This window comes from Ovis aries, chromosome 3 (genome assembly GCF_016772045.2).
Source record: "Ovis aries strain OAR_USU_Benz2616 breed Rambouillet chromosome 3, ARS-UI_Ramb_v3.0, whole genome shotgun sequence".
Taxonomy (NCBI): domain Eukaryota; kingdom Metazoa; phylum Chordata; class Mammalia; order Artiodactyla; family Bovidae; genus Ovis; species Ovis aries.
Genome location: NC_056056.1, coordinates 202,541,928 through 202,566,766, shown reverse-complemented (window position 1 = coordinate 202,566,766; position 24,839 = coordinate 202,541,928). Strand labels below are relative to the sequence as shown.

At 42.8% G+C, this 24,839-nt stretch overlaps 1 protein-coding gene across 1 annotated transcript in view; it reads right to left on the bottom strand.

The window, feature by feature from the left end:
- Positions 1-24,519, bottom strand: part of HEBP1 (heme binding protein 1) — a 37,912-nt gene extending 13,393 nt beyond the window's left edge. Inside the window, exons 1-2 of the mRNA XM_004006844.6 lie at positions 24,351-24,519; positions 2,481-2,619 (exon numbers count right to left, since the gene is read on the bottom strand). Coding sequence (XP_004006893.1) covers positions 2,481-2,619; positions 24,351-24,428 — 217 coding nt within the window. The 5' untranslated portion in view covers positions 24,429-24,519. The remainder of the gene's footprint in view (positions 1-2,480; positions 2,620-24,350) is intronic.
- Between the last annotated feature and the right edge of the window lie 320 nt (positions 24,520-24,839).

Here is a 24,839-nt window from a genome sequence, read left to right as displayed (position 1 = left end):
TTCAAGACAATATTTGTTGTTCTTGAAATTTATAATAGGCATTTCAGGGATTAGCATGTATCAACACACACATATAAAGTAACCTCTTAATTGTACATACTAGAGGTAGGAAGGTAGTGATTCAAACTTGTCTGGAAAAAAGTTATTTCGCAATATATATCAAGACTATAAATATATCAGTACCCAATTACTTCCCAGGTGGTACAGTGGTAAAGAATCCACCTGCTAATGCAGGAGATGCATGTTTGACCCCTGGGTCGGGAAGATCCCCTGGAGAAGGTACCTGGAGAAGATGCCCCGGCAGCCTAGTCCAATATTCTTGCCTGGGAAATTCCATGGACAGAGGATCCTCGTGGGCTACAGTCCACGGGGTTGCAAAAGAATCGGACACAGCGACTAAACAACAACGGAGTACTTCCTGTCTAATTGCTGATTTTCTATTTTCCATTTTTGGCTGTGTTGGGTCTTCACTGCTGTGCACGGGCTTTCTCTAGTTGCAGAGAGTGGGGGCTGCTCTCTAGTGGCGATGCTCGGGCTTCTCATTGCAGGGGCTTCTCTTGTTGCAGAGCATGGGCTCTGGGCACACGAGCTGAAGTAGCTGTTGTGCACGGGCTTAGCTGCCCCATGGCACCCCACTTGCCTGCACTGGCAAGCGCATTCTTAACAACTATACTACCAGAGAAGTCATAATTGTTGATTTTAATGAAATAATCTAAAATATGAAAAAGGCTATTTAGGGAATAGGATTTTCCTTGCAGCAGAACTTATAATTGTGAAAAACTGAGATATGTTCAAAAGAGGAATATGTCTAAGTAAATCATAGGCACATGACGCAATACAATTCAGCTATGAATAGTCATGCTTAGGACTAGTTAGCTGCAGTGGAAAATAATTATGAAATAGGGAACAGAAACAGGATATATTGCACAAACACTACGATTACATATTGTGTGTGAGTCGCTCAGTCATGCCCAACTCTGCAACTCCATGCACTGTAGCCCATCAGGCTCCTCTGTCTATGGAATTCTCCAGACAAGCATACTGGAGTGGGTTGCTATTTGCTACTCCAGGGGATCTTCCTGACCTAGGGATTGAAACTGGGTCTCCTGCATTGTGGGCAGATTCTTTACCATCTGAGGCACCAAGATGATTACATTTTAAAAACCTATTAAAAAGCCCTGAAAATACATTCAAAGATGACAATGATTACATTAGAAAAGATGGACTGGGGTGCTGTTTTGATATTTTCAAAAATGTTTGATGAGTTTATAATTTTTACACATATTTTCTTCTGAAGAAAACTTATGGCAGCGCTAAGAAGGAAAAGACTTCTTCGTGTCCTACTGGTCGACTTATGTCCAAAGCCTGATTTCTTTGGTTCTAGCAAATATTACTAAGCTTGATACGAGCTTCTTTCTCATTTATCAACTTGAGATATATCCTAAATATTAAACACATTTTTTTTTCATCTTGTACTCTGAACCATTTTGGGTTTGTACTGATTCTAAAGTGCAGGCCAAGTTAGAGAGCTTAAGAGTTAAATGAAAGTCGCTCAGTCGTGTCCGACTCTTTGTGACCCCATGGCTATACAGTCCATGGAATTCTCCAGGCCAGAATACTTGAATGGGTAGCCTTTTCCTTCTCCAGGGGATCTTCCCAACCCAGGGATCGAACCTAGGTCTCCCACATTGTGGGTGGATTCTTTACCACCTGAGCCACAAGGGAAGCCCTTAAGTATTAAAGTCCTATTTAAATATGGTTTACATGCAAACAGGTACACTGAAACTTCAGGCCTCTCATTTTATCATAAAAACAGGGAGGCAGCCAGCATGGACTACCAGGTCTTATTATTATTAGACCATGCCACGTGGCTTGCAGGATCTTAGTTCCCTGACCCGGGATCAAATCCTGGACCCCAGCAGTGAGAGCACTAAGTATTAACCACTAAGTATTAAGCACTGGACCGCCAGGGAATCCCCATGGGCTGTCAAGTGTTTCAGAAGGGGACTAAGAACTCTCAGGCTCTTCATTTGCCAGAACAGAGCTGGGGACCAGCCACACTCATCACTCACTGATCTTCAGAACCCCACAGAATCTGAGCTACTAGGGGGCTGACGAGATTTTCGGCCAGGTCTCAAGTCAGAGGTTGGCTTTGTTCTGTGGCCTGGCTTACCATGGACACACCTTACCCAGTTCACCAATCCAAAGATAAGCACTGTAAGGTTAAATAAAATAACAAACAAACAAACAAAGCATGTGTCTTCATACAGGGGAGAGAAGCATGAACTCAGTGCTACTGGGCGGGCATGAAGTCAGCGGGTCTCCCCAGAGCCCCCCTGCCCACACAGTGCAGCAAGGTCACATGACACCAAAACAGGAAGTGACAGGCGTCCTGGGGGCCCTTCCTGTGTTTTCCATCGATGACGTGGGGCTGCAGCACTGGCCCGCGTGACCGGAGCCCATCCTTCAGGGACACTCACCCTTATCATTGGAGCCTCCCACATACTTCATGACTTTCGGCATGGCCTCCCTCAGAGCCTCATCCACAGGCTTATCTGTCACTTCCACTGTGGCAAACTTCCCGCCTTCACAGGCCCTCTCCTCGTAGAAGACATCTCCCTGGAGGCAGAGAAGGCACAGCACTGAAGAGGCGTAAGGGAGCAACCTGTGATGACTCTCAGAGTGTTAGTCACTCAGTCGTGTCCGGCTCTTTGTGACCCAGGGGACTGTAGCCTCTGTCCAGGGAATTCTCCAGACAAGAAAACTGGTATGGGTAGCTATTCCTTTCTCCAGGGGATCTTCCTGACTCAGAGATCGATCCTAGGTCTCCCACATTGCAGGCAGATTCTTTACCATCTGAGCCACCAGGGAAGCCCCTACAAGCAGTAAAAGTCCAGTTACAAGAGGCACAAGCTGCTAAGGAACGTTCCATAATGAGCCCAACTCTGGTGACAGTGGACGAGACAGGCCGGAGTATGAAGGACCATAAGAAATGGACTCTGAGAGTTCTTACAGACCTAGAGACAGCAGAGAGGGGATTGCTGCCAACGAGGAAGGATTTGGGAGGAAGTGACAGAGCAGCTGATTTCTCAGGGGCACGGGGGTGTCGCTTAGTGAGACGGGCTGGGAAGAGGAGTCACGTCTGGGAGTGCAGTGTGAACTGAATTACTCTGATTCTTCTTGAATTACAGACCTGCTACTAGATTGAGGCTAGTCTTGGGGCCTCAGGGTTTTGTGGGATTGGCGTTGTATTGGTTTCACCCTTTGCCATATTGTAAAGCAGCGCCTTCAAACTTAAAAAGAAAATCACAATCCATAACAAGAAATATTTTTACATCATGCCTTATCAAGAACATGAAACCTCATATAATCAACATTCTCAGAGAAATAATAGAAGATATTACATCTCAAACCACCCAGAACAGCCCCAGAATGCTGTAAAAACAGAATGGTCTGAGATCAAACAGCTCTGGGAAATTAAAAATATAACAGAGGTGAAAAAATTCGGTAGAAAGGTTGGAAGATAAAATTGAAGGAAATATTTTAGAAAGTCAAGTAAAAAGGCAAAGATGTAGAAAACAGAAAAGGAAAAGGATCACGCCAAGAGATCCAACATCTGAATAATAAGAGGTCTAGGGAAAGAGAGGACTTCCCAGGTGGCTCAAGGGTAAAGAATCTGCCAACCAGTGCAGGAGACACAGGAGACCAGGGTTTGATCTCTGGGTTGGGAAGACCCCTGGAGGAGGAAATGGCAACCCACTCTAGTTTTCTTGCTGGGACAATTCCATGAACAGAGGAGCCTGGCATGCAACAGTCCACAGGGGTCGCAAATAGTTGGATATGACTTTGCATGCACACAGGAAAAGAGAAAACAAAATGGCAAAGGAGGAAACAAACAACTATAATGACAATCCCACAAAACTCTGAGGCCCCAAGATTAGCCTCAATCTAGTAGCAGGACTGCCTTTCAAGAAGAATCAGAGTAGCTCTGTTCACACTGTACTCCCAGTCACGACTCCTCTTCCCAGCCCGGCTCACTAAGCACATCCCCTGAGAAATCAGCTGCACTGTCACTTCCCCTTCAAAACTTCCTCCTTGGCAGTGATCTCCTCCTGCATTGAGTCTCTGTGCTCAAGTCATTATCTTTACCCTACAGACCCACACAGCTCTCCTCCAGCCCTCTTGCTCCTCCTTGCCCTTTGACGTCTCATTATGATATTGGGCTTCCCTGGTGGCTCAACTGGTAAAGAACGTGCCTGGCAGTGCAGGAGACCTAAGACATCGGTTCAACCCCTGGCTTGGGAAGATCCCCTGGAGAAGAAAATGACAACCCACTCCAGTATTCTTGCCTGCAGAATCCCACGGACAGAAGAGCCTGGAGGACTACAGTCCATGGGGATGCAAAGAGTCAGACAAGACCGAGCACACACACACAAACGCGATATAATTTTGCATTCCCAAACATACAGTAGAGCAGTGCTTCCAAACTAAAAAAAAACCCCAGAATCCAGAACAAGAAATCCATTTTTACATCATGCCCTATCATGGACATACGTGTCTGAAGCAAAGTTTCACAAAATAACACTTTACCCTTATGGACTGGATGCATGATGATACATGCCTTTTCTTTTCTTAATTGGAGTACAGTCAATTTACAATGTTGTGTTAGTTTCAAGTGTACAGCAAAATGAGTCAGACATATATATATATTCTTTTTCAACACTGAAATCATATTGATTATATTCTTTGCAGACAAAGATGGACAAGCTCTATACAGTCAGCAAAAATAAGACAGTCAGCTGACTGTGGCTCAGTTCATGAACGCCTTATTGCCCAAATTCAGACTAAAACTGAAGAAAGTAGGGAAAACCACTAGACCATTCAGGTATGACCTAAATCAAATCTCTTATGACTATACAGTGGAAATGAGAAATAGATTTAAGGGACTAGATCTGATATACAGAGGGCCTGATGAACTATGGATGGAGGTTCGTGACATCGTACAGGAGACAGGGATCAAGATCATACCCAAGAAAAAGAAATGCAAAAAAGCAAAATGGCTGTCTGAGGAGGCCTTACAAATAGCTGTGAAAAGAAGAGAAGCAAAAAGCAAAGGAGAGAAAGAAAGATATTATACCCATTTGAATGCAGAGGTCCAAAGAATAGCAAGGAGAGATAAGAAAGCCTTCCTCAGCCATCAAATGCAAAGAAATAGAGGAAAACAACAGAATGGGAAACACTAGAGATCTCTTCAAGAAAATTAGAGATACCAAGGGAACATTTCATGCAAAGATTGGCACAATAAAGGACAGAAATGGTAGGGACCTAACAGAAGCAGAAGATATTAAGAAGAGGTGGCAAGAATACACAGAAGAACTGTACAAAAAAGATCTTCACGGCCTAGATAAATCACGATGGTGTGATCACTCACCTAGAGCCAGACATCCTGGAATGTAAAGTCAAGTGGGCCTTAGGAAGTATCACTATGAACAAAGCTAGTGGAGGTGATGTAATTCCAGTTGAGCTATTTCAAATCTTGAAAGATGATGCCGTGAAAGTGCTGCACTCAATATGCCAGCAAATTTGGAAAACTCAGCAGTGGCCACAGGACTGGAAAAGGTCAGTTTTCATTCGAATCCCAAAGAAAGGCAATGCCAAAGAATGCTCAAACTACCACACAATTGCATTCATCTCACACGCCAGTAAAGTGATGCTTAAAATTCTCCAAGTCAGGCTTCAGCAGTACGTGAACCGTGAACTTCCAGATGGTCAAGCTGGTTTTAGAAAAGGTAGAGGAGCCAGAGATCAAATTGCCAACATCCACTGGATCATCAAAAAAGCAGGGGAGTTCCAGAAAAACATCGATTTCTGCTTTATTGACTATGCCAAAGCCTTTGACTGTGTGGATCACAATAAACTGTGGAAAATTCTGAAAGAGACGGGAATACCAGACCACCTGATCTGCCTCTTGAGAAACCTGTATGCAGGTCAGGAAGCAACAGTTAGAATTGGACATAGAACGACAGACTGGTTCCAAATAGGAAAGGAATACGTCAAGGCTGTATATTGTCACCCTGCTTATTTAACTTATATGCAGAGTACATCATGAAACGCTGGGCTGGAAGAAGCACAAGCTGGAATCAAGATTGCTGGAAATAACCTCAGATATGCAGATGACACCACCCCCAGCAGATATTCAGACATTACTTGCCAACAAAGGTCCATCTAGTCAAGGCTATGGTTTCAGTGGTCATGTAGGGATGTGAGAGTTGGACTATAAAGCTGAGCGCCAAAGAATTGATGCTTTTTGAACTGTGGTGTTGGAGAAGACTCCTGAGAGTCCCTTGACGAAGCTGAAACTCCAGTACTTTGGCCACCTCATGCGAAGAACTGACTCATCTGAAAAGACCCTGATGTTGGGAAAGATTGAGGGCAGGAGGAGAAGGGGATGACAGAGGATGAGATGACTGGAGCATCACTGACTTGATGGACATGGCTTTGGATGGACTCCGGGAGTTGGTGATGTTCAGGGAGGCCTGGCATGCTGTGGTTCATGGGGTCGCAAAGAGTCAGACATGATTTAGCGACTGAACAACAACATACAGCTACTAAGCGTTTGAAACTAGAAACCAGAATTTAACGCCCCAGACTCTGGTCTAGGGGCTTCCCTGATAGCTCAGCTGGTAAAGAATCTGCCTGCAATTGCACAATTCCTGGGGTTGGAAGATCCCCGAGAATTCCATGGATTGTATAGTCCATGGCGTCACAAAGAGTCAGACATGACTGAGTGACTTTCACTCAGTGGTCTAACACTTGTCACAAGGCTGAATGCTCCAAAAGTCATTCAATACAGTTTCTCTTGAAAATGGAGAAACCAATGACCAGCTCTCTCCAGTAAGAGCTGGAAAGGTGCTTACAAATCCATCAGTTCATTTGCCTCTTATGACAAGCAAGCAGTCCACTGTATAGTTGGACAAACAGGTCCGGAGCTCAGCCAGGGCCTGGCTCAGTTGGGACGCATCAGCAGAGGGGTAACCAAAGCTGTGAATGAGGTTGTGTTGCCCAGGGAACGTATACTTGTGCTGCCGTGTGCTCAGTCGTGTCTGACTCGATGCCACCCCAAGGACTGCAGCCCGCCAGGCTCCTCTGTCCATGGGATTCTCCAGGCAAGAACACTGGAGTGGGTTGCCACGTGCTCCTCCAGATCTTCCTGAGCATTCTATATAAATTGATCATGTTCATGAATCCCCCACCTAAAAGCTGTCATTCATCAAGCTCTTTCCTATGATGGCTCAGGCACCACCGAGTGTCTACCTACCTCGCCAGCCACGCTAGAGCACCTCCTCATTGGCCTTCTGCTATTTTTGTCCATGCAGGTCATTCCTGCAGAGCCTCTGTACCCGCCTCTCCCTCTGCCTGGGAGATTCCCTTCCTCTCTCTGCGTGATGAACTCCTACTCATCCAACAGGTCTCAACCTAAAAAGTCACTTCCTCAGAGAGGATCCCAGTTTAAAACAGATGCCCCATGATATTCTGCCTTTTGTTCTTAGAGTTCTCATGGCAAGAATACTTGGTTCACCTTTTACACCTCCAGCGGGCCGTGTTTTGTCAGAACTCTTCATTATGACCTGTCTGTCTTGGTGGCCCTGTACAGCATGGCTCATAGCGTCACTGAGTTATGCAAGTCCCTTCGCCATGACAAGGCTCTAATCCCTGAAGGGGATTTGACTCACTGGAAAAGACCCTGATGTTGCGAAAGATTGAAGGCAAAAGCAGAAGGCGGCGACAGGAGATGAGATGATTAGATAGCATCACTGACTCAATGGACATGAATTTGACCAAACTCTGGGAGATGGTGAAGGACAGGGAAGCCTGGTGTGCTGCAGTCCGTGGGGTCACAAAGAGTCCAACATGACTTAGTAACTGAGCAACACTGGAATATAATTAGAATGGAAATTGTAATGGAATAATAACATGTTTAATTTCTACTGGCAACCATAAGCCCCATGGGGTCAGGGACTGTCTGAATCGTTTACCACTGTTATTTCTCAGCATCGAGGACCGTGTCTTTAATATATATAGCAGGGTCTCTATAAGGATACGTGGAAAAGGAGGCTGTGGGGGTGAAACCTGGCTTTACTCTAATGATAAGGAATTCGGCAACCATAGATGGCTAGAGAATGAGCACTTAGCCTAACTCTATGTGTCTTGGAGGAAGGCTGCATCACACTGTCTGAAGGAGGTTCTCCAACAGGTACCCCCTGTTTTCACAGCATCTATGTCTACAACTTCTCACTGGAACCGCTGGATCACTAAGAAAATTCAGGTTTGAGAGATGGATATTATCCAACTACTCTGGTTCTCCAGCGAGCTGAATTTAAATAGGTTCTATTTCTACAGAAAATAAAGCATCTAAGTTAACACTGTTAGCACATTTGGTTCTTCAAATTTAACACCTTCAGTGCCTTTCCTTGCTACATTGAACAAAATAATGCCCCTTCCTGGCCCGACATTCAGCTAGCTCATGCTCCCAGTTACTAGATGAGGATTCCAGCCAGTGGCCACAAACACCAGTTTTCAACATTCAGTGGGAACCATAGTCAAGTCCCAGACAGAGATGTTGAAAGAATGCCTTTTGTAATAAGATCTGCAAGACCCTTTGCAAGGCTGGTTTTTCCCCTTGCCACCTTGTCAGGGAATGTTTAACAGGATTCCTACATGCTGTTTCTCATAAATACTCTGTTCCTTATCAGTTTCTGTCGTCAGAAACTAGTGGAACAACAAGCTGCTCCCAGGACTGAGGTCATTATGTGAGACAGGCTTGAATCTCCTTTAGTAAACATTCTCTTTACAACAAAACTGCTTAGTCCCGATCCCCTTTCTTGAGATATGGATTGTCTCCTGCCCTTGTGACCATTATTAATCCCTTGTTCCCTTGGTAACAGTTGCTATATGTTTGGTTTTCTGATCTTTATCACTGTTGAAAGAAATTTCTTGAACAACAGCCTATACATACTCACAGAAAGATCATTAAAGCACCTTTGCTCCATCAGAGTTTGGGTCCCCGTCTTGCTTTCTTTCTTCCTCTCTCTCTCTCTCCCCCTCCCTCTGGCTCTCTTTCACTTTCTTATCGTCAACTCTGGACCACCAGGTTCTGGTCCATTAAAGGACCCCAATAAGTGGCGCCCAGAACAGGGACACTGGCATATGTGGCATTTCAGACAGAGTGACTCCAGGCTTACTGAGGTCAGGACCTATTGAGGATGGTAAGTACTAAGACATGGATCAAATGGCTAGAAAGCCCCATCGTTTCTCTACTTTACTTCACCATTTGTTTAAAGGTCACAGACTTTTGGTTTTGCACCAATGAATAGAGGCTTGCTTTCAAACAGTGGTTAAAATGTAATCCTTGGTTCCCTGATAGAGGCATTTTGACTTACAAATCTGGCACCAGGTCAAAGAAAATGTTGAACGAGCCACCAGGCAGGGAAAAAATATTCCAGTTGATTTCTGGCCTCTATGGGCTCTCGTTAAAGCTGTAATTCTGCCATTTCAAGGTAAATTCAAGCCTTCATGATATTTGACAACAGACAGAACACTTATTATGAATAAGTGAATATGAATATGAATTAGATGATGAAACTTTACAAAAGGCCCAATTAGAACAACATAAAATATTTTAAAATTTTCCTACTAGCCCTGTCCCGGCTGCTCCAAATGCTCCTCCTCTGCCAGCAGGCACGAATCCAGAAGTCTTCCTTTGTTAGACCCTAATGATTCTAATAACGACTCTCCTAAGATGTTTTTTGACAATAAAACTGGCAAAACTGGCAATGCTCGAGCTGGCAGTCCCCAAAACCAAATTATTTTTGAAATGTTAACTGGCACCAGACAATTTGATACCATAGAAGCTCAAACACAATGGCCTCCCTTATTGCATGAACAATGAAAAACAGTAGCCTTTGAAGCTTGGGATCGAATTACTCCTCAAGAAGAGCCTACAGGTAGCTACACTAAAATATTACCAGGACTTAATGAAAGTTATGCTGATTTTTTAGCTAGATTAGAAACTGCTATTTCCCATATTGTAATTGGAGAAGAAACCAAAAAACAGCTAGAGAAATTACTTGCTTATGAAAATACAAATCAGTAATGTCAAAAAGCTATCTTTCCGATTCATGAGACTGGGACTACTACTGATTATTTGAAGGCTTATTGCAATCTAAGATCAGAAACTCAAAAGATGCAAATGCTAGCTGAGACAATGGCTGCTACCTTTAGAAAGGAAAATGAAAGATGCTTTAAGTGTGGAGATAAATACAATTTAAAAAGGGACGGCCCTAAGAAGGCTAATAAAAAACCTACAAAAATTTGCCCTTGCTGCCATAGTGGAATGCATTGGGCCAAAGACTGTAAATCTAAATTTGATATTGAAAGAAAACCTATTCCAGGAAACTTCAAGCGGGGGACGCCCCACCCCCGGGTCCTCTTCAACAAAAACCAGGGGCAAACTGTATCTTTTCCCTGCTGTCAATATACCAGCCTTAAATGATTTTTTCCTTTACCCTCCAGCAGTCCCTTCTAAAATACCTACTGGACTTTTTGGACCCCTGCCCCCACAAACCTTCGGTCTTTTACTTGGCCAGTCTAGTTTGACTTCTAAAGGAATTACTATTCACCCTGGAATAATTGATTCAGATTATAAAGGAGAGATTCAAATTAAGATGTCATCGCAGATTCTATGACAATTCAAAAACGGGGACAAAATTGCTCAATTATTTCTTTTACCTTACATTTCTATTAATTTCTCTAATAATGTACGGACAGGCAGATTCGGCAATACAGATCAAAAAATCCTTATGGACATCACTGGTATCTGAATCAGTTCAGTTCAGTTCAGTCGCTCAGTCGTGTCTGACTCTTTGTGACCCCATGAATTGCAGCACACCAGGCCTCCCTGTCTATCACCAACTTCCGGAGTTCACTCAAACTCACATCCATCAAGTCAGTGATGCCATCCAGCCATCTCATCATCTGTTGTCCCCTTCTCCTCCTGCCCCCAATCCTTCCCAGCATCAGAGTCTTTTTCCAATGAGTCAACTCTTTGCATGAGGTGGTCAAAGTATTGGATTTTCAGCTTTGGCATCAGTTCTTCCAAAGAACACCCAGGAAAGATCTCCTTTGGGATGGACTGGTTGGATCTCCTTGCAGTCCATGGGACTCTCAAGAGTCTCTCCAACACCACAGTTCAAAAGCATCAATTCTTTGGTGATCAGCTTTCTTCACAGTCCAACTCTCACATCCATACATGACCACAGGAAAAACCATAGCCTTGACTAGATGGACCTTAGTCGGCAAAGTAATGTCTCTGCTTTTCAATATGCTGTCTAGGTTGGTGATAACTTTCCTTCCAAGGAGTAAGTGTCTTTTAATTTCATGGTTGCAATCACCATCTGCAGTGATTTTGGAGCCCCCCAAAATAAAGTCTGACACTGTTTCCACTGTTTCTCCATCTATTGCCCATGAAGTGATGGGACCAGATGCTATGATCTTTGTTTTCTGAATGTTGAGCTTTAAGCCAAATTTTTCACTCTCCTCTTTCAGTTTCATCAAGAGGCTCTTTAGTTCCTCTTCACTTTCTGCCATAAGGATGGTGTCATCTGCATATCTGAGGTTATTGATATTTCTCCCGGCTATCTTGATTCCAGCTTGTGCTTCTTCCAGCTCAGTGTTTCTCATGATGTACTCTGCATATAAGTTAAATAAGCAGGGTGACAATATACAACCTTGACGTACTCCTTTTCCTATCTGGAACCAGTCTGTTGTTCCATGTCTAGTTCTAACTGTTGCTTCCTGACCTGCATACAGGTTTCTCAAGAGGCAGGTCAGGTGGTCTGGTATTCCCATCTCTTTCAGAATTTTCCACAGTTTATTGTGATCCACACAGTCAAAGCCTTTGGCATAGTCAATAAAGCAGAAATCGATGTTTTCTGGAACTCTCTTGGTTTTTCCATGATCCAGCGGATGTTGGCAATTTGATCTCTGGCTCCTCTGCCTTTTCTAAAACCAGCTTGAACATCTGGAAGTTCATGGTTCACATATTGCTGAAGCCTGGCTTGGAGAATTTTGAGCATTACTTTACTAGCATGTGAGATGAGTGCAATTGTGTGGTAGTCTGAGCATTCTTTGGCGTTGCCTTTCTTTGGGATTCGAATGAAAACTGACCTTTTCCAGTCCTGTGGCCACTGCTGAGTTTTCCAAATTTGCTGGCATATTGAGTGCAGCACTTTCATGGCATCATCTTTCAGGATTTGAAATAGCTCAACTGGAATGCCATCACCTCCACTAGCTTTGTTCGTAGTGATGCTTTCTAAGGCTCACTTGACTTCACATTCCAGGATGTCTGGCTCTAGGTGAGTGATCACACCATTGTGATTATCTGGGTCATGAAGATCTTTTTGTACAGTTCTTCTGTGTATTCTTGCCACCTCTTCTTAATATCCTCTGCTTCTGTTAGGTCCATACCATTTCTGTCCTTTATGGAGCCCATCTTTGTGTGAAATGTTCCCTTGGTATCTCTAATCTTTCCCATTTGATTGTTTTCCTCTCTTTCTTTGCATTGATGGCTGTGGAAGGCTTTCTTATCTCTCCTTGCTATTCTTTGGAACTCTGCATTCAGATGCTTATATCTTTCCTTTTCTCCTTTGCTTTTCACTTCTCTTCTTTTCACAGCTATTTGTAAGGCCTCCCCAGACAGCCATTTTGCTTTTTTGCATTTCTTTTCCATGGGGATGGTCTTGATCCCTGTCTCCTATGCAATGTCACAAACCTCTGTCCATAGTTCATCAGGCACTCTATCTATCAGATCTAGTCCCTTAAATCTATTTCTCACTTCCACTGTATAATCATAGGGATTTGATTTAGGTCATACCTGAATGGTCTAGTGGTTTTCCCTATTTTCTTCAATTTAAGTCTGAATTTGGCAATAAGGTGTTCATGATCTGAGCACAGTCAGCTCCCGGTCTTGTTTTTGCTGACTGTATAGAGCTTCTCCATCTTTGGGTGCAGAGAATATAATTAATCTGATTTCGATGTTGACCATCTGGTGATGTCCATGTGTAGATTCTTCTCTTGTGTTGTTAGAAGAGGGTGTTTGCTATGACTAGTGCGTTCTCTTGGCAAAACTCTATTAACCTTTGCCCTGCTTCATTCTGTATTCCAAGGCCAAATTTGCCTGTTACCCCAGGTGTTTCTTGACTTCCTAGGTTTGCATTCCAGTCCCCTATAATGAAAAGAACATCTTTTTTGGGTGTTAGTTCTAAAAGGTCTTGTAGGTCTTCACTGAACTGTTCAACTTCAGCTTCTTCAGCATTCCTGGTTATAGACACACAATTAGAATTAAAACATATTGAGGAATCTTGCTCTCCTTGGAATTCTCCTATTTTTGTCATAAAAAAGAAATCTAACAAACGGCATCTCTTAACAGACCTTAGAAAACTTAATCCATCTATGAAACCTATGGGTGCATTACAACCAGGGATCCCACCACCTTCTACTGTTCCTCAAAATTGGCACATTATTATTACTGATTTACAAGATTGCTTTTTAATATACCTTTATACCCTTTAGACCGGGAGAGATTCACTTTCTCTCTTCCTTATCCTAATCATATCAGGCCTCATAAAAGAGTTCAATAGACTGTGTTACCTCAGGTATGCTTAACAGTCCTACTATTTGCCAGAATTTTGTAGCCAAGACTTAACATCCAATGTGACAGCAATTCCCTCATGCAATGTATCATTAATAATATACTGTAACTGCAAACAGGAGAAATGGTATTTTTGACACTGAGTGGCCATGATATTCTTTAGACTCCAGAGAAAACTGATTAAAATAAGATCTTTTTTGAAACTGCAAAACTGGTTCTTCTTACACATGCAGTTAGGAAAAGGTTAACTTGTTAAAATACTTTTTTGGAACTCCAATTCTGCCTGGGAAACAAAAACAGGCCTAAGAAAAAACCTAAAGTTAACTCTTATCATGTCCTTGGGATACAGAGCCCACTCTATCTAGGACTCCAGCCATAAACAAATTGGTGGAACTCAAAAAATAAAAAAGGATATTTTAAAATTCAAGCAGAAAACTATGCCTGTCTATCTAAAATTATCTATGTCTCACTATATGTCTTTGTTTTTGGATAATATGAAATTAATGAGCTCTATTTAAATTCAAGTTCATGTGAACTGAAAAATATTCAGTATTAAATATGTTTATTTAAATACAAATATAATTTAAATATAATTGTTTGCTAATCTAAATAAGACATGTCTTAAGTCATCAACATTATGTAATACTTTTATTACGCCTAGGTTTAAGGTAAACTAAATTTGTCAACAAAAGGTAACTCTTTATATATATGTAAATACATTAATAAGATAAAACTTTTAGATAAACTCTATTAAAAATAATTATATTTTAGAAATGATAAACTAAATGATAAAAGTTTATTAAATAGCTAGGTCATTTCCAAATAAAGTAAGATTTTAAAGCATTACTGAACATTAACTTCCTCTTATAAAAAGTTTTTTTTACAGAAAAACTAGAGATTTTAAACTATTAATAAATAAATATAAACATATTTATATAAAAATAAATATATATAATGTATAATATAATAAATATATTCACAAATCTATAAAATGCTAACATACAAGACACTTCATAGTTGCTAAAGAAAAGTAAGATATATGCTTTTAATAAAAAGATATAAGAAATGGCAAATAAAATGATGAATACAAAAATATAAAAAAGGTTTATGACAAATGAAAGAAAATTGTATGGCAAATGGATGTAACTCATTACCCTGAACTTTCTTCCTCTTCCTTCTTACATGGTCTTGATCGATACAAATTCTTCTTTTATAGGGGCCACACCTCTCCGAGGTGAAACTACAGGACATGTTATAACCCACCTGATAGCTTACTTTACAATAATGAGAACACCTAATTCTATAAAAACAGACAATGGCCCTGCCTATATTTATAAACGATTCAAACAATTTTTATATTCATTCTCTATTAAACAGATTATAAACATTCCTTATAATCCACAAACACAAGACATAATTAAACAAACACATTACACACTAAAACTACAAATAAAAAATTAAATAAAGGGAATACACAGGAATACTTTTATCTTCCTTATCCAGAGGAAACTTTACTAGATTCCAACACAATATATTCTTTAAGCCTATAACTATTGTTAATATAGCTTTATTTCTATTTCCAGTCTGTAAGATTCTTAAAATAACATCAACTTCAGTGCCTGTTTCACAATACAAAACAAAAACAACATGAAAAATACACCATTTGCCAAATAAGTTATTTGTTCCTGAGAGTATGAACGTGCAAAATATTCACCTTCTTTTCATGTCTGTCTTGAAAGTATAATCATCTTCCTTGACACACTGAACAGAGAGATTCAGCAGCTGCCAGGCTGCCTTTCTTTTCCGGGGACACGGTCAGGTATTTGGATGTGAGCAGCGTTTCATTTGTCAAGCTGTTCTGCATCAGCTTTTCAGTAACTTCACTTAGGAAAAATGTTTGAGTGTTTGCTCCTAATCCTTTACCCCAAATAACACAAACCACTCAAAACACAGTCAGATCCCATTTCTTTTCATATCAGGAAAAGTGTATATACTGAATGAGGAGAAAATCGACTCATTACTTCAAAACCACAGCCAAATACCAGTCCTCAAACAGATCTCTAGATGACTTTTTTTTTGGGGAATGAAATATTTCCTAGGAATGTTTTCACCATTATTGCTTTCCTTTCTTTCTATAACTATTGTTAATATAGCTTTATTTGTTTTAAATTTTTTAAATGTACCACAAGGAGGAATTTTGACAAAAGCAGAAAAATATTTCGAGACATTGAAGGACACCTCCCTTCCTTTGCCCATTTGGTATCAAGACGGGTTAACTAATCAATGGAAATCTAAGAAACTAATCTTACAGGGAAAAGGGTATGCTTCTATTTCTCCAGACGGATCCAACAAACTCACATGGCTTCCTCTTCAGAAGATTCAACTAAGGGAGCCCCCAGCATTCAAACTAGAGGCGAAACAACAAAAACCCAAGAGGAAGAAATTCCAATACAAGCCATGGTGGCTTTAAAAGAATGGCATTGAAACAGGTATAATGTCATATAAGAAATGAATCGCCAGTCTAGGTTTGATGCAGGAAAGGAAATGGCAACCCACTCCAGTATTCTTGCCTGGAGAATCCCATGGAGGGAGGGGTCTGGTAAGCTACAGTCCACGGGGTTGCAAAGAGACAGGACTGAGCTACTTCACTTTCACTTTCAGGATGCCTGGGGCTGGTGCACTGGGATGACCCAGAGAGATGGTATGGGGAGGGAGGTGGGAGGGGCGTTCAGGATTGGGAACACGTATACACCCGTGGCGGATTCATCCTGATGTGTGGCAAAACCAATACAGTATTGTAAAGTGAAATTTTAAAAAAAGGAAAAACATAAAAAAATTAAAGTTTCCCAAAAATGCCACACTAGACGTCATCGACCTCATGATCTCCCTACTTGGGGACAGACTAAAACCCCTTCCTAATCAAGCTGAAAATCTGATTTCTCAACAGGGAATGCCTCGGAATCCTGAAAATATTTTTGTCACTATGCTTGCTTTTGCTTCCCCCGCTCAGGCTGACTTGATTGATCACACTTATTGGGCTTATATATCTAACCCCCCCTTTTATTATAGGTTATAGAATGGACAGACATAGGACCAATCGTATCCACTAATGACTCAATGCATATGCCGCCTCCTTGGAGCTTGGAGGAGCCCTCTCATCCTGAGGAAGAAGGAAGACTAATTAACATTTCTCTAGGCTATGAAATCCTTCCTTTATGCATGGGCCCAATAAAATTATGTATTAATGTTAATCACAAACATGGGCTTTCGTCCTGCCTCCAAAAAAGGAACTTCCACACAATTGCTTGGACTGTTTACGGCCCTATCCTTTTATAAAAACCATGTCAATACTACCAAAACTCTAGGAAAAGGACAAAAGTTAAAATGTAAGGGGTTTACTTATAAAGACTTTAAATATACTCCTGTTTATTGAGATAAATGTCAAGCTAAATCAGAGAAATTAATGTTTATGGCCAATTACACCATTGTTCATTGGGGACCCCATGGTATGTGGGTATCTAAAAATTCAGACTGAAATTGAAGAAGGCAGGGAAAACCACTAGACCATTCAGGTATGACCTAAATCAAATCCCTATGATTATACAGTGGAAGTGAGAAATAGATTCAAGGGCCTAGATCTAATAGATACAGTGCCCGATGAACTATGGACGGAGGTTTGTGACATTGTACAGGAGACAGGGATCAAGACCATCCCCATGGAAAAGAAATGCAAAAAAGCAAAATGGCTGTCTGGGGAGGCCTTACAAATAGCTGTGGAAAGAAGAGAAGCGAAAAAAAGGAGAAAAGGAAAGATATAAGCATCTGAATGCAGAGTTCCAAAGAATAGCAAGAAGAGATAAGAAAGCCTTCCTCAGCGATCAATGCAAAGAAATAGAGGAAAACAACAGAATGGGAAACACTAGAGATCTCTTCAAGAAAATTAGAGATACCAAGGGAACATTTCATGCAAAGATGGGCTCGATAAAGGACAGAAATGGTATGGACCTAACAGAAGCAGAGGATATTAAGAATGGATGGCAAGAATATACAGAAGAACTGTACAAAAGGATCTTCATGACCCGGATAGTCACGATGGTGTGATCACTCATCTAGAGCCAGACATCCTGGAATGTGAAGTCAAGTGGGCCTTAGGAAGTATCACTACAAACAAAACTAGGGGAGGTGATGGAATTCCAGTTGAGCTATTTCAAATCCTGAAAGATGATGCTGTGAAAGTGCTGCACTCAATATGCCAGCAGATTTGGAAAACTCAGCAGTGGCCACAGGACTGGAAAAGGTCAGTTTTCATTCCAATCCCAAAGAAAGGCAATGCCAAAGAGTGCTCAAACTATCGCACAATTGCACTCATTTCACACGCTAATAAAGTAATGCTCAAAATTCTCCAAGACAGGCTTCAGCAATACGTGAACCATGAACTTCCAGATGTTCAAGCTGGTTTTAGAAAAGGCAGAGGAACCAGAGATCAAATTGCCAACATCCGCTGGATCATGGAAAAACCAAGAGAGTTCCAGAAAAACATCGATTTCTGCTTTATTAACTATGCCAAAGGCTTTGACTGTGTGGATCACAATAAACTGTGGAAAATTCTGAAAGAGATGGGAATACCAGACCACCTGACCTGCCTCTTGAGAAACCTATATGCAGGTCAGGAAGCAACAGTTAGAACTGGACATGGAACAACAGATGGGTTCCAGATAGGAAAAGGAGTACGTCAAGGCTGTATATTGTCACCCTGCTTATTTAACTTATATGCAGAGTACATCATGAGAAACGCTGGACTGGAAGGAAGAAACACAAGCTGGAATCAAGATTGCCAGGAGAAGTATCAAGAACCTCAGATATGCAGATGACACCACCCTTATGGCAGAAAGTGAAGAGGAGCTAAAAGCCTCTTGATGAAAGTGAAAGAGGAGAGTGAAAAAGTTGGCTTAAAGCTCAACATTCAGAAAACAAAGATCACGGCATCCGGTCCCATCACTTCATGGGAAATAGATGGGAAACAGTGGAAACAGTGTCAGACTTTATTTTGGGGGGCTCCAAAATCACTGCAGATGGTGACTGCAGCCATGAAATTAAAAGACGCCTACTCCTTGGAAGAAAAGTTATGACCAACCTAGATAGCATATTCAAAAGCAGAGACATTACTTTGCCGACTAAGGTCCGTCTAGACAAGGCTATGGTTTTTCCTGTGGTCATGTATGGATGTGAGAGTTGGACTGTGAAGAAGGCTGAGCGCTGAAGAATTGATGCTTTTGAACTGTGGTGTTGGAGAAGACTCTTGAGAGTCCCTTGGACTGCAAGGAGATCAAACCAGTCCATTCTGAAGGAGATCAGCCCTGGGATTTCTTTGGAGGGAATGATGCTAAAGCTGAAACTCCAGTACTTTGGGCACCTCATGCGAAGAGTTGACTCATTGGAAAAGACTTTGATGCTGGGAGGGATTGGGGGCAGGAGAAGAAGGGGACGACAGAGGATGAGATGGCTGGATGGCATCACAGACTCGATGGATGTGAGTCTGGGTGAACTTCGGGAGTTGGTGATGGACATGGAGGCCTGGCATGCTGCGATTCATGGGGTCGCAAAGAGTCGGACACGACTGAGTGACTGAACTGAACTGAACTGCTCAGATGGTATTAACAGCACTATGTGCGACTATGCTACTCAAGTAGCATAGAAGATTACCAATAGTTCAATGAAACACTTCCATGAAAAGGACTCCTTGGCTGGCTTGATGGCGAAATGACACCTTTTCGCCCTCAAATTGTCCTCGATAAACAGACTGGGCCTAAACAATGGGACATCTGGAAACTTGCTGAGAGCACTGAAGGACTTGGGACTTAGACTGGACATTTCGCAGGGACCAATCATAGTCATAGTAATTATTTCTTTTGCTATAATCAATCATATTTCATACAAGCCTGTGTTCCACTCCCTTTTGTTGCAGCTATACAAAATTTACAATTCAATAAGACTTTATATTCTGTAACTTGTATAAATTGCAAATTATATCCTTGTCTTAACTCTTCTGTTTCCTTAAGAAATGAGTCCCTTTTGATTCTTTAATCTCGACATAATCTGTGGTTACCAATAAATCCCCAGCGGCCCTGGGAAGCCTGGGAAGATCCCATGGCTGGACTTGCTTCCTGGTTACTTACTAAATTGCTCTGGCGATCTAAGCGATTCATTGGATGGCTGATTTTTGGCATTTTGGGATTAATAGTCATTTGCACCACTGCTGCCGTCACTGGTGTTACTTTACAAACCTCAATTCAAACACATAATTTTATCCAAAATTGGACTAAAGATGCTCATATAAGTGGCCCTCATATGTGGGCCACTGAGGCTCAGATCGGAGAAGACGATGGCACCCCACGCCAGTACTCTTGCCTGGCAAATCCCATGGACACAGGAGCCTGGTAGGCTGCAGTCCGTGGGGTCGCAAAGAGTTGGACACGACTGAGCGACCTCCCTTTCACTTTTTACTTGCATGCATTGGGGATGGAAATGGCAACCCACTCCAGTGTTCTTGCCTGGAGAATCCCACGGATGGGGGAGCCTGGTGGGCTGCCGTCTATGGAGTCATACAGAGTCGGACACGACTGAAGTGACTTAGCAGTAGGCTCAGATAGATGAGGACATTCAAGATGAAATACAGGAACTAAAAACAGCCATCAAATGGGTTAGAGATCAATTAATAGATGTACAAAAACAGGTGATGCTAAAATGTGACTGGAATTCTACTCAATTTTGTGTTACTCCTGTTCAATTCAATAATAGGGCCTACAACTGGGAACAAATCAAATTTCATTTACAAAACATACATGATAATGTCTCTCTGAATGTACAATTATTAAAAAAAGAAATCTTTGAAACCTTTTCTAAAAATCTGCCCTCTTTCACTAATTTGAAAACTTTAGCTGAACTAGCTGATCAATTATCTGGGCTAGACCCACATGGATGGTTTCAAAGCATTGCTCACACATCGGGTCTAGAACTGTAATTTTGGTGATTGTCTTAACAATTATATTTGTCGTCTACCATTGCCTTCATGCAAAAATTGTTAAAACTAAACAAACTCTAATGGTCAGAACCCTTTTTAGAAATATTATAAATAAATAAGGGGGAATTGTCAGGGAATGTTTAACAGGAGGATTCCTACGTGCTGTTTCTCATAAATCCTCTGTTCCCTATCAGTTTCCATTGTCAGAAACTAGTGGAACAGAAAGCTGCTCCCAGGACTGAGGTCATTATGTGAGACAGGCTTGAATCTCCTTCAGTAAACATTCTCTTTACAACAAAACTGCTTAGTCTCTATCCCCTTTCTTGAGATATGGATTGTCTCCTGACCTTGTAACCATTATTAATCTCTTATTCCCTTGGTAATGGTTGCTATACGTTTAGTTTTCTGATCTTTATCATTGTCGAAAGAAATTTCTTGAACAACAGCCTATATATACTCACAGAAAGATCATTAAAGCATCTTTGCTCCATCAGAGTTTGGGTCCCCGTGTCTTTCTTTCTTCCTCTCTCTTTCTCTCTCTCCCTCCCTCTGGCTCTCTCTCTTTCACTTTCTTATCGTCAACTCTGGACCACCAGATTCCGGTCCATTAAGGGACCCCAACACCACCTGATGTGGTGGGTATACACACTGATTTTGGAAGACAGCTTTCTCATTATAAGAGAATAACAATAATGATGATCAAGCTGAGTACTTTCTATGTGTCCTGTATTATTTTAAACATTTTATGTGGATCCATTCATTCAACCCTCCAATAACCCAGTGAAGCGTTCTCATCTTCATTTTCAGATGAAGCTGGAGCACACGAGGTTAAGCAACATGCCCAAGATACAGTGGCAAGAAGGGGAGCCAGGATTGCAAGCCAGGCAGTGTGGTTAGTAATATCAGTCCTGCACTGAGCACCCACAAGTCCCGCCCAAACCCACACAGAGAGCTCTATGTCCTTCTCCCCCTCCAGGCAAGGCAGAAGGCACCTGATAAGGTCTGCAGCAGCCTGGGCCCCCAGCAGGTACCTGGAATCAGCCCTGAACATCTGGTTGAACCTAACCTCAAGCTACATGGGGCATACCATGTGCTCCATCCATTGACCCAGGACAGTGGACAACAGTTTCTGACTTAAGACTCTTTCTAAGGAGAGATCATTTCAGAAAAAACATTTTCTTTACAATGATAACACCCTGAAAGTGTATATATTTTTTAAAAGGGTTATAAGAGTCTTTGAATGTTTAATTGTCACACAAGGCACTGTCTCATCTTACAGTTGAGGAATTTCAGGGTTCAGAGAGTTCGAGAGGTTAAGCAAAGTGAAGTGAAAGTCGCTCAGCTATGTCCAGCTCTTTGCAACCCCACTGACTATACAGTCCACGGAATTCTCCAGGCCAGAACACTGGAGTGGGTAGCCTTTCCCTTCTCCAGGGGATCTTCCCAACCCAGGGATGGAACACAGGTCTCCTGCATTGCAGATGGATTCTCTACCAGCTGAGCCTGAGAGGTTAAGTAACTTACCCCAAATTACCTGTAAGAAAAGGAAAGTTAACAATCAAGTGGTAGGTATTCTGTTGCACAATTTATAATTGGGTCTCATTTAAATTTCAATACAATCTTATAAGATGTGAAGTATTTTCCCCCCTCATCAGCATCAGAGAGGTTAAGCTACCCAGGACAAAGAAGCTAGTGAGAGTGGAGTTGAGCTGAATTCTGACATAACAATACCACTACACTTGCAGGGTGTTTTAGTTTATAAATCATTTTCATGTTTCTCAAACAAATATAAAATTTCTGTCAACTCTGGGAGTGGATGGAGGAGATATTTTCATACCCCTTCTAAGCTGCACGAACTGAGGTTCATTCAGGTTAAATGATTTGTTTCGGCTTGTTAATAACACCCTGTGTGGCCCCATATTCTTTTTTTTTTTTTTAATTTAAACTTTTTATTTTCTATTGGGGTATAGCAGATTAACAACACTGTGATAGTTTCAGGTGAACGGGAAAGGACTCAGCCAACAATATACATGTATCCATTCTCCCCCAAACTCCCCTCCACGCTGCCACATAACACTGAGCAGAGTTCCCTGTGCTATACAGTAGGCCCTTGTTGGTTATCTATTTTAAATATGGCAGTCTGTACATATCCATCAGGGACTAACTATTCCTCCTCCTCATCCTTCTCGCAGGCAACCATGTTTGTTCTCTAAGTCTGTGAGTCTCTTTCTGTTTTGTAAGTTCATTTGTATCGTTTTAGATTCCACATATAAGGGATGTCATAGAATATTTCTCCTTCTCGGTCTGACTTACTTCACTCAATGTGGTAATCTCTAGGTCCACCCATGTTGCTGTAAACTGGCCCCATATTCTTACCAAATGTTGAGGAAAGATGCTTATCAGGGAGGTGCACTTATGCCTGGAGACCACAAATCCATGGTAGGTGACCCTGTACTGATAAGCGGCTAATAAGGAAAAAGAGTTTTGAACAGAGGCACCTTGACTCAAGGAATTGATTTCACAGATACTAAAAAAGCTGAAAGGGGCTTCCCAGGTGGCGCTAGTGGTGAAGAAAACCAGCCTGCCAATGCAGGACATGTAAGATGCAGGTTTGAGCCCTGGATAGGGAAGATCCTCTGCATGGCAACCCACTCCAGTATTCTTGTCTGGAGAATCCCATGGAAAGAAGAGGTTGGTGGGCTGCAGTCCACGGGGTTGCAGTGTCAGACACGACTGAACAACTTAGCAAAAGAGCTGAGAAGCCCATCAGGGAAGAGTGAAGCAACCCAGAGGTTTGCAAGAGCCCTACAGGGCTATGGTGGGAGGGTGATCTGCTACCTGAGCTCACATACCTGGGTCATGTGGTGAAACCTAGAACCATGGTAACCTGGCCAGCAAGAGTTGGAGCCCCAGGGAAGCTCCTGGTTCCAGAGACCTGGAACAACACAGTTTTTTAACAAAAAAAGCACTGAGTGGGGAGCTGAGTATCCAGCCAGGAGGAGCACAAAGTACCTGTCTGCAAGGAGCTTATCACCCAGTGGCAGATTCCTGGTTTTCAGGGAGCAGTCCAATCTGCCTGGGTGAGCACTGATGTCAATTTGGGGGAAAACTGCGATGATGCCTCACTCATCCTGTATTCTAGGCGCCCAGTTCTGGGAGTTCCATTGACCAACAAGACATTTCACAGCTCTGAGCCTTTGCACAGGCTCTTCTCGGTTCTGAGCATTCCTGCATATTCCCGAGGCCCAGCTGAAGGCACTTCCTCTGCGAAGGCCTCACCGTCACCCACTGGCAGAACTGGACTGCTCCTTGCCAGATGCTCCTGGCCTTCCACAGGTACCTCCAAGCGGCGCGGATCTTGTTCTTTTAAACTCCGCTCTCCACCGAGGACGGTTTGGGAGCTTCTTAAGGATAAGCACTTTTTCAGTCCTTCCTGCAACCGAAAACCTCGCAGTACACGAATATTCAGAATGTTTGTAATGTGTAAATGGACCAGTGCATTCAACAGGCGCAGCCCATCTCGTTAAGCTGGGATTCTCCCCTCAAACCCATCCTGTCTCTCTGTCCCCCCTCCTCCCAGCAGAGGCCCCTTTCCGGTCCTCAACAGCCCTGTGGGCCTACCTTGCCCCCTTTGCTCAGGACCTGCCAAGGCCAAGTCTCCACGCTCCCGAACAGCGAGTTCTTGATCATGCCCAACATGGTGTCGCCGCGGTGCGCAGGACGCGCGGGGAAACGCGGGGTAGGGGAAACGGGCTGGCACAGCAGGCGCGAGCAGAGCTCCCGGTCTAGCGAGGGAGGGTGGGGCGCGGAGGATGGGCGTGGCCCTTATAGGCGTCGCGCACTGGGCTCCGCCCCTCAGAACGCCATCGGGGTGGCGGGAGGGCGGGGCGCCACTAGTGGGAGTGGCCAAGATGGGCGGGCGTCTTAGCCTCCGCCCCTCGGAACGCGCTCGGAGAGGCGTAGCAAGGACTGCGGGCTCCGCCTCGGCCCGGCTGCCCGCCAGTATCCCGGCTGCCCGCCAGTATCCCGCGGGGGAACCGGTTTCTGCCAGTCTAAGCCTCCAGTACTGACTGAGTTCTTTGCCTGGATACAGATGCTCCCCAGGGCGGG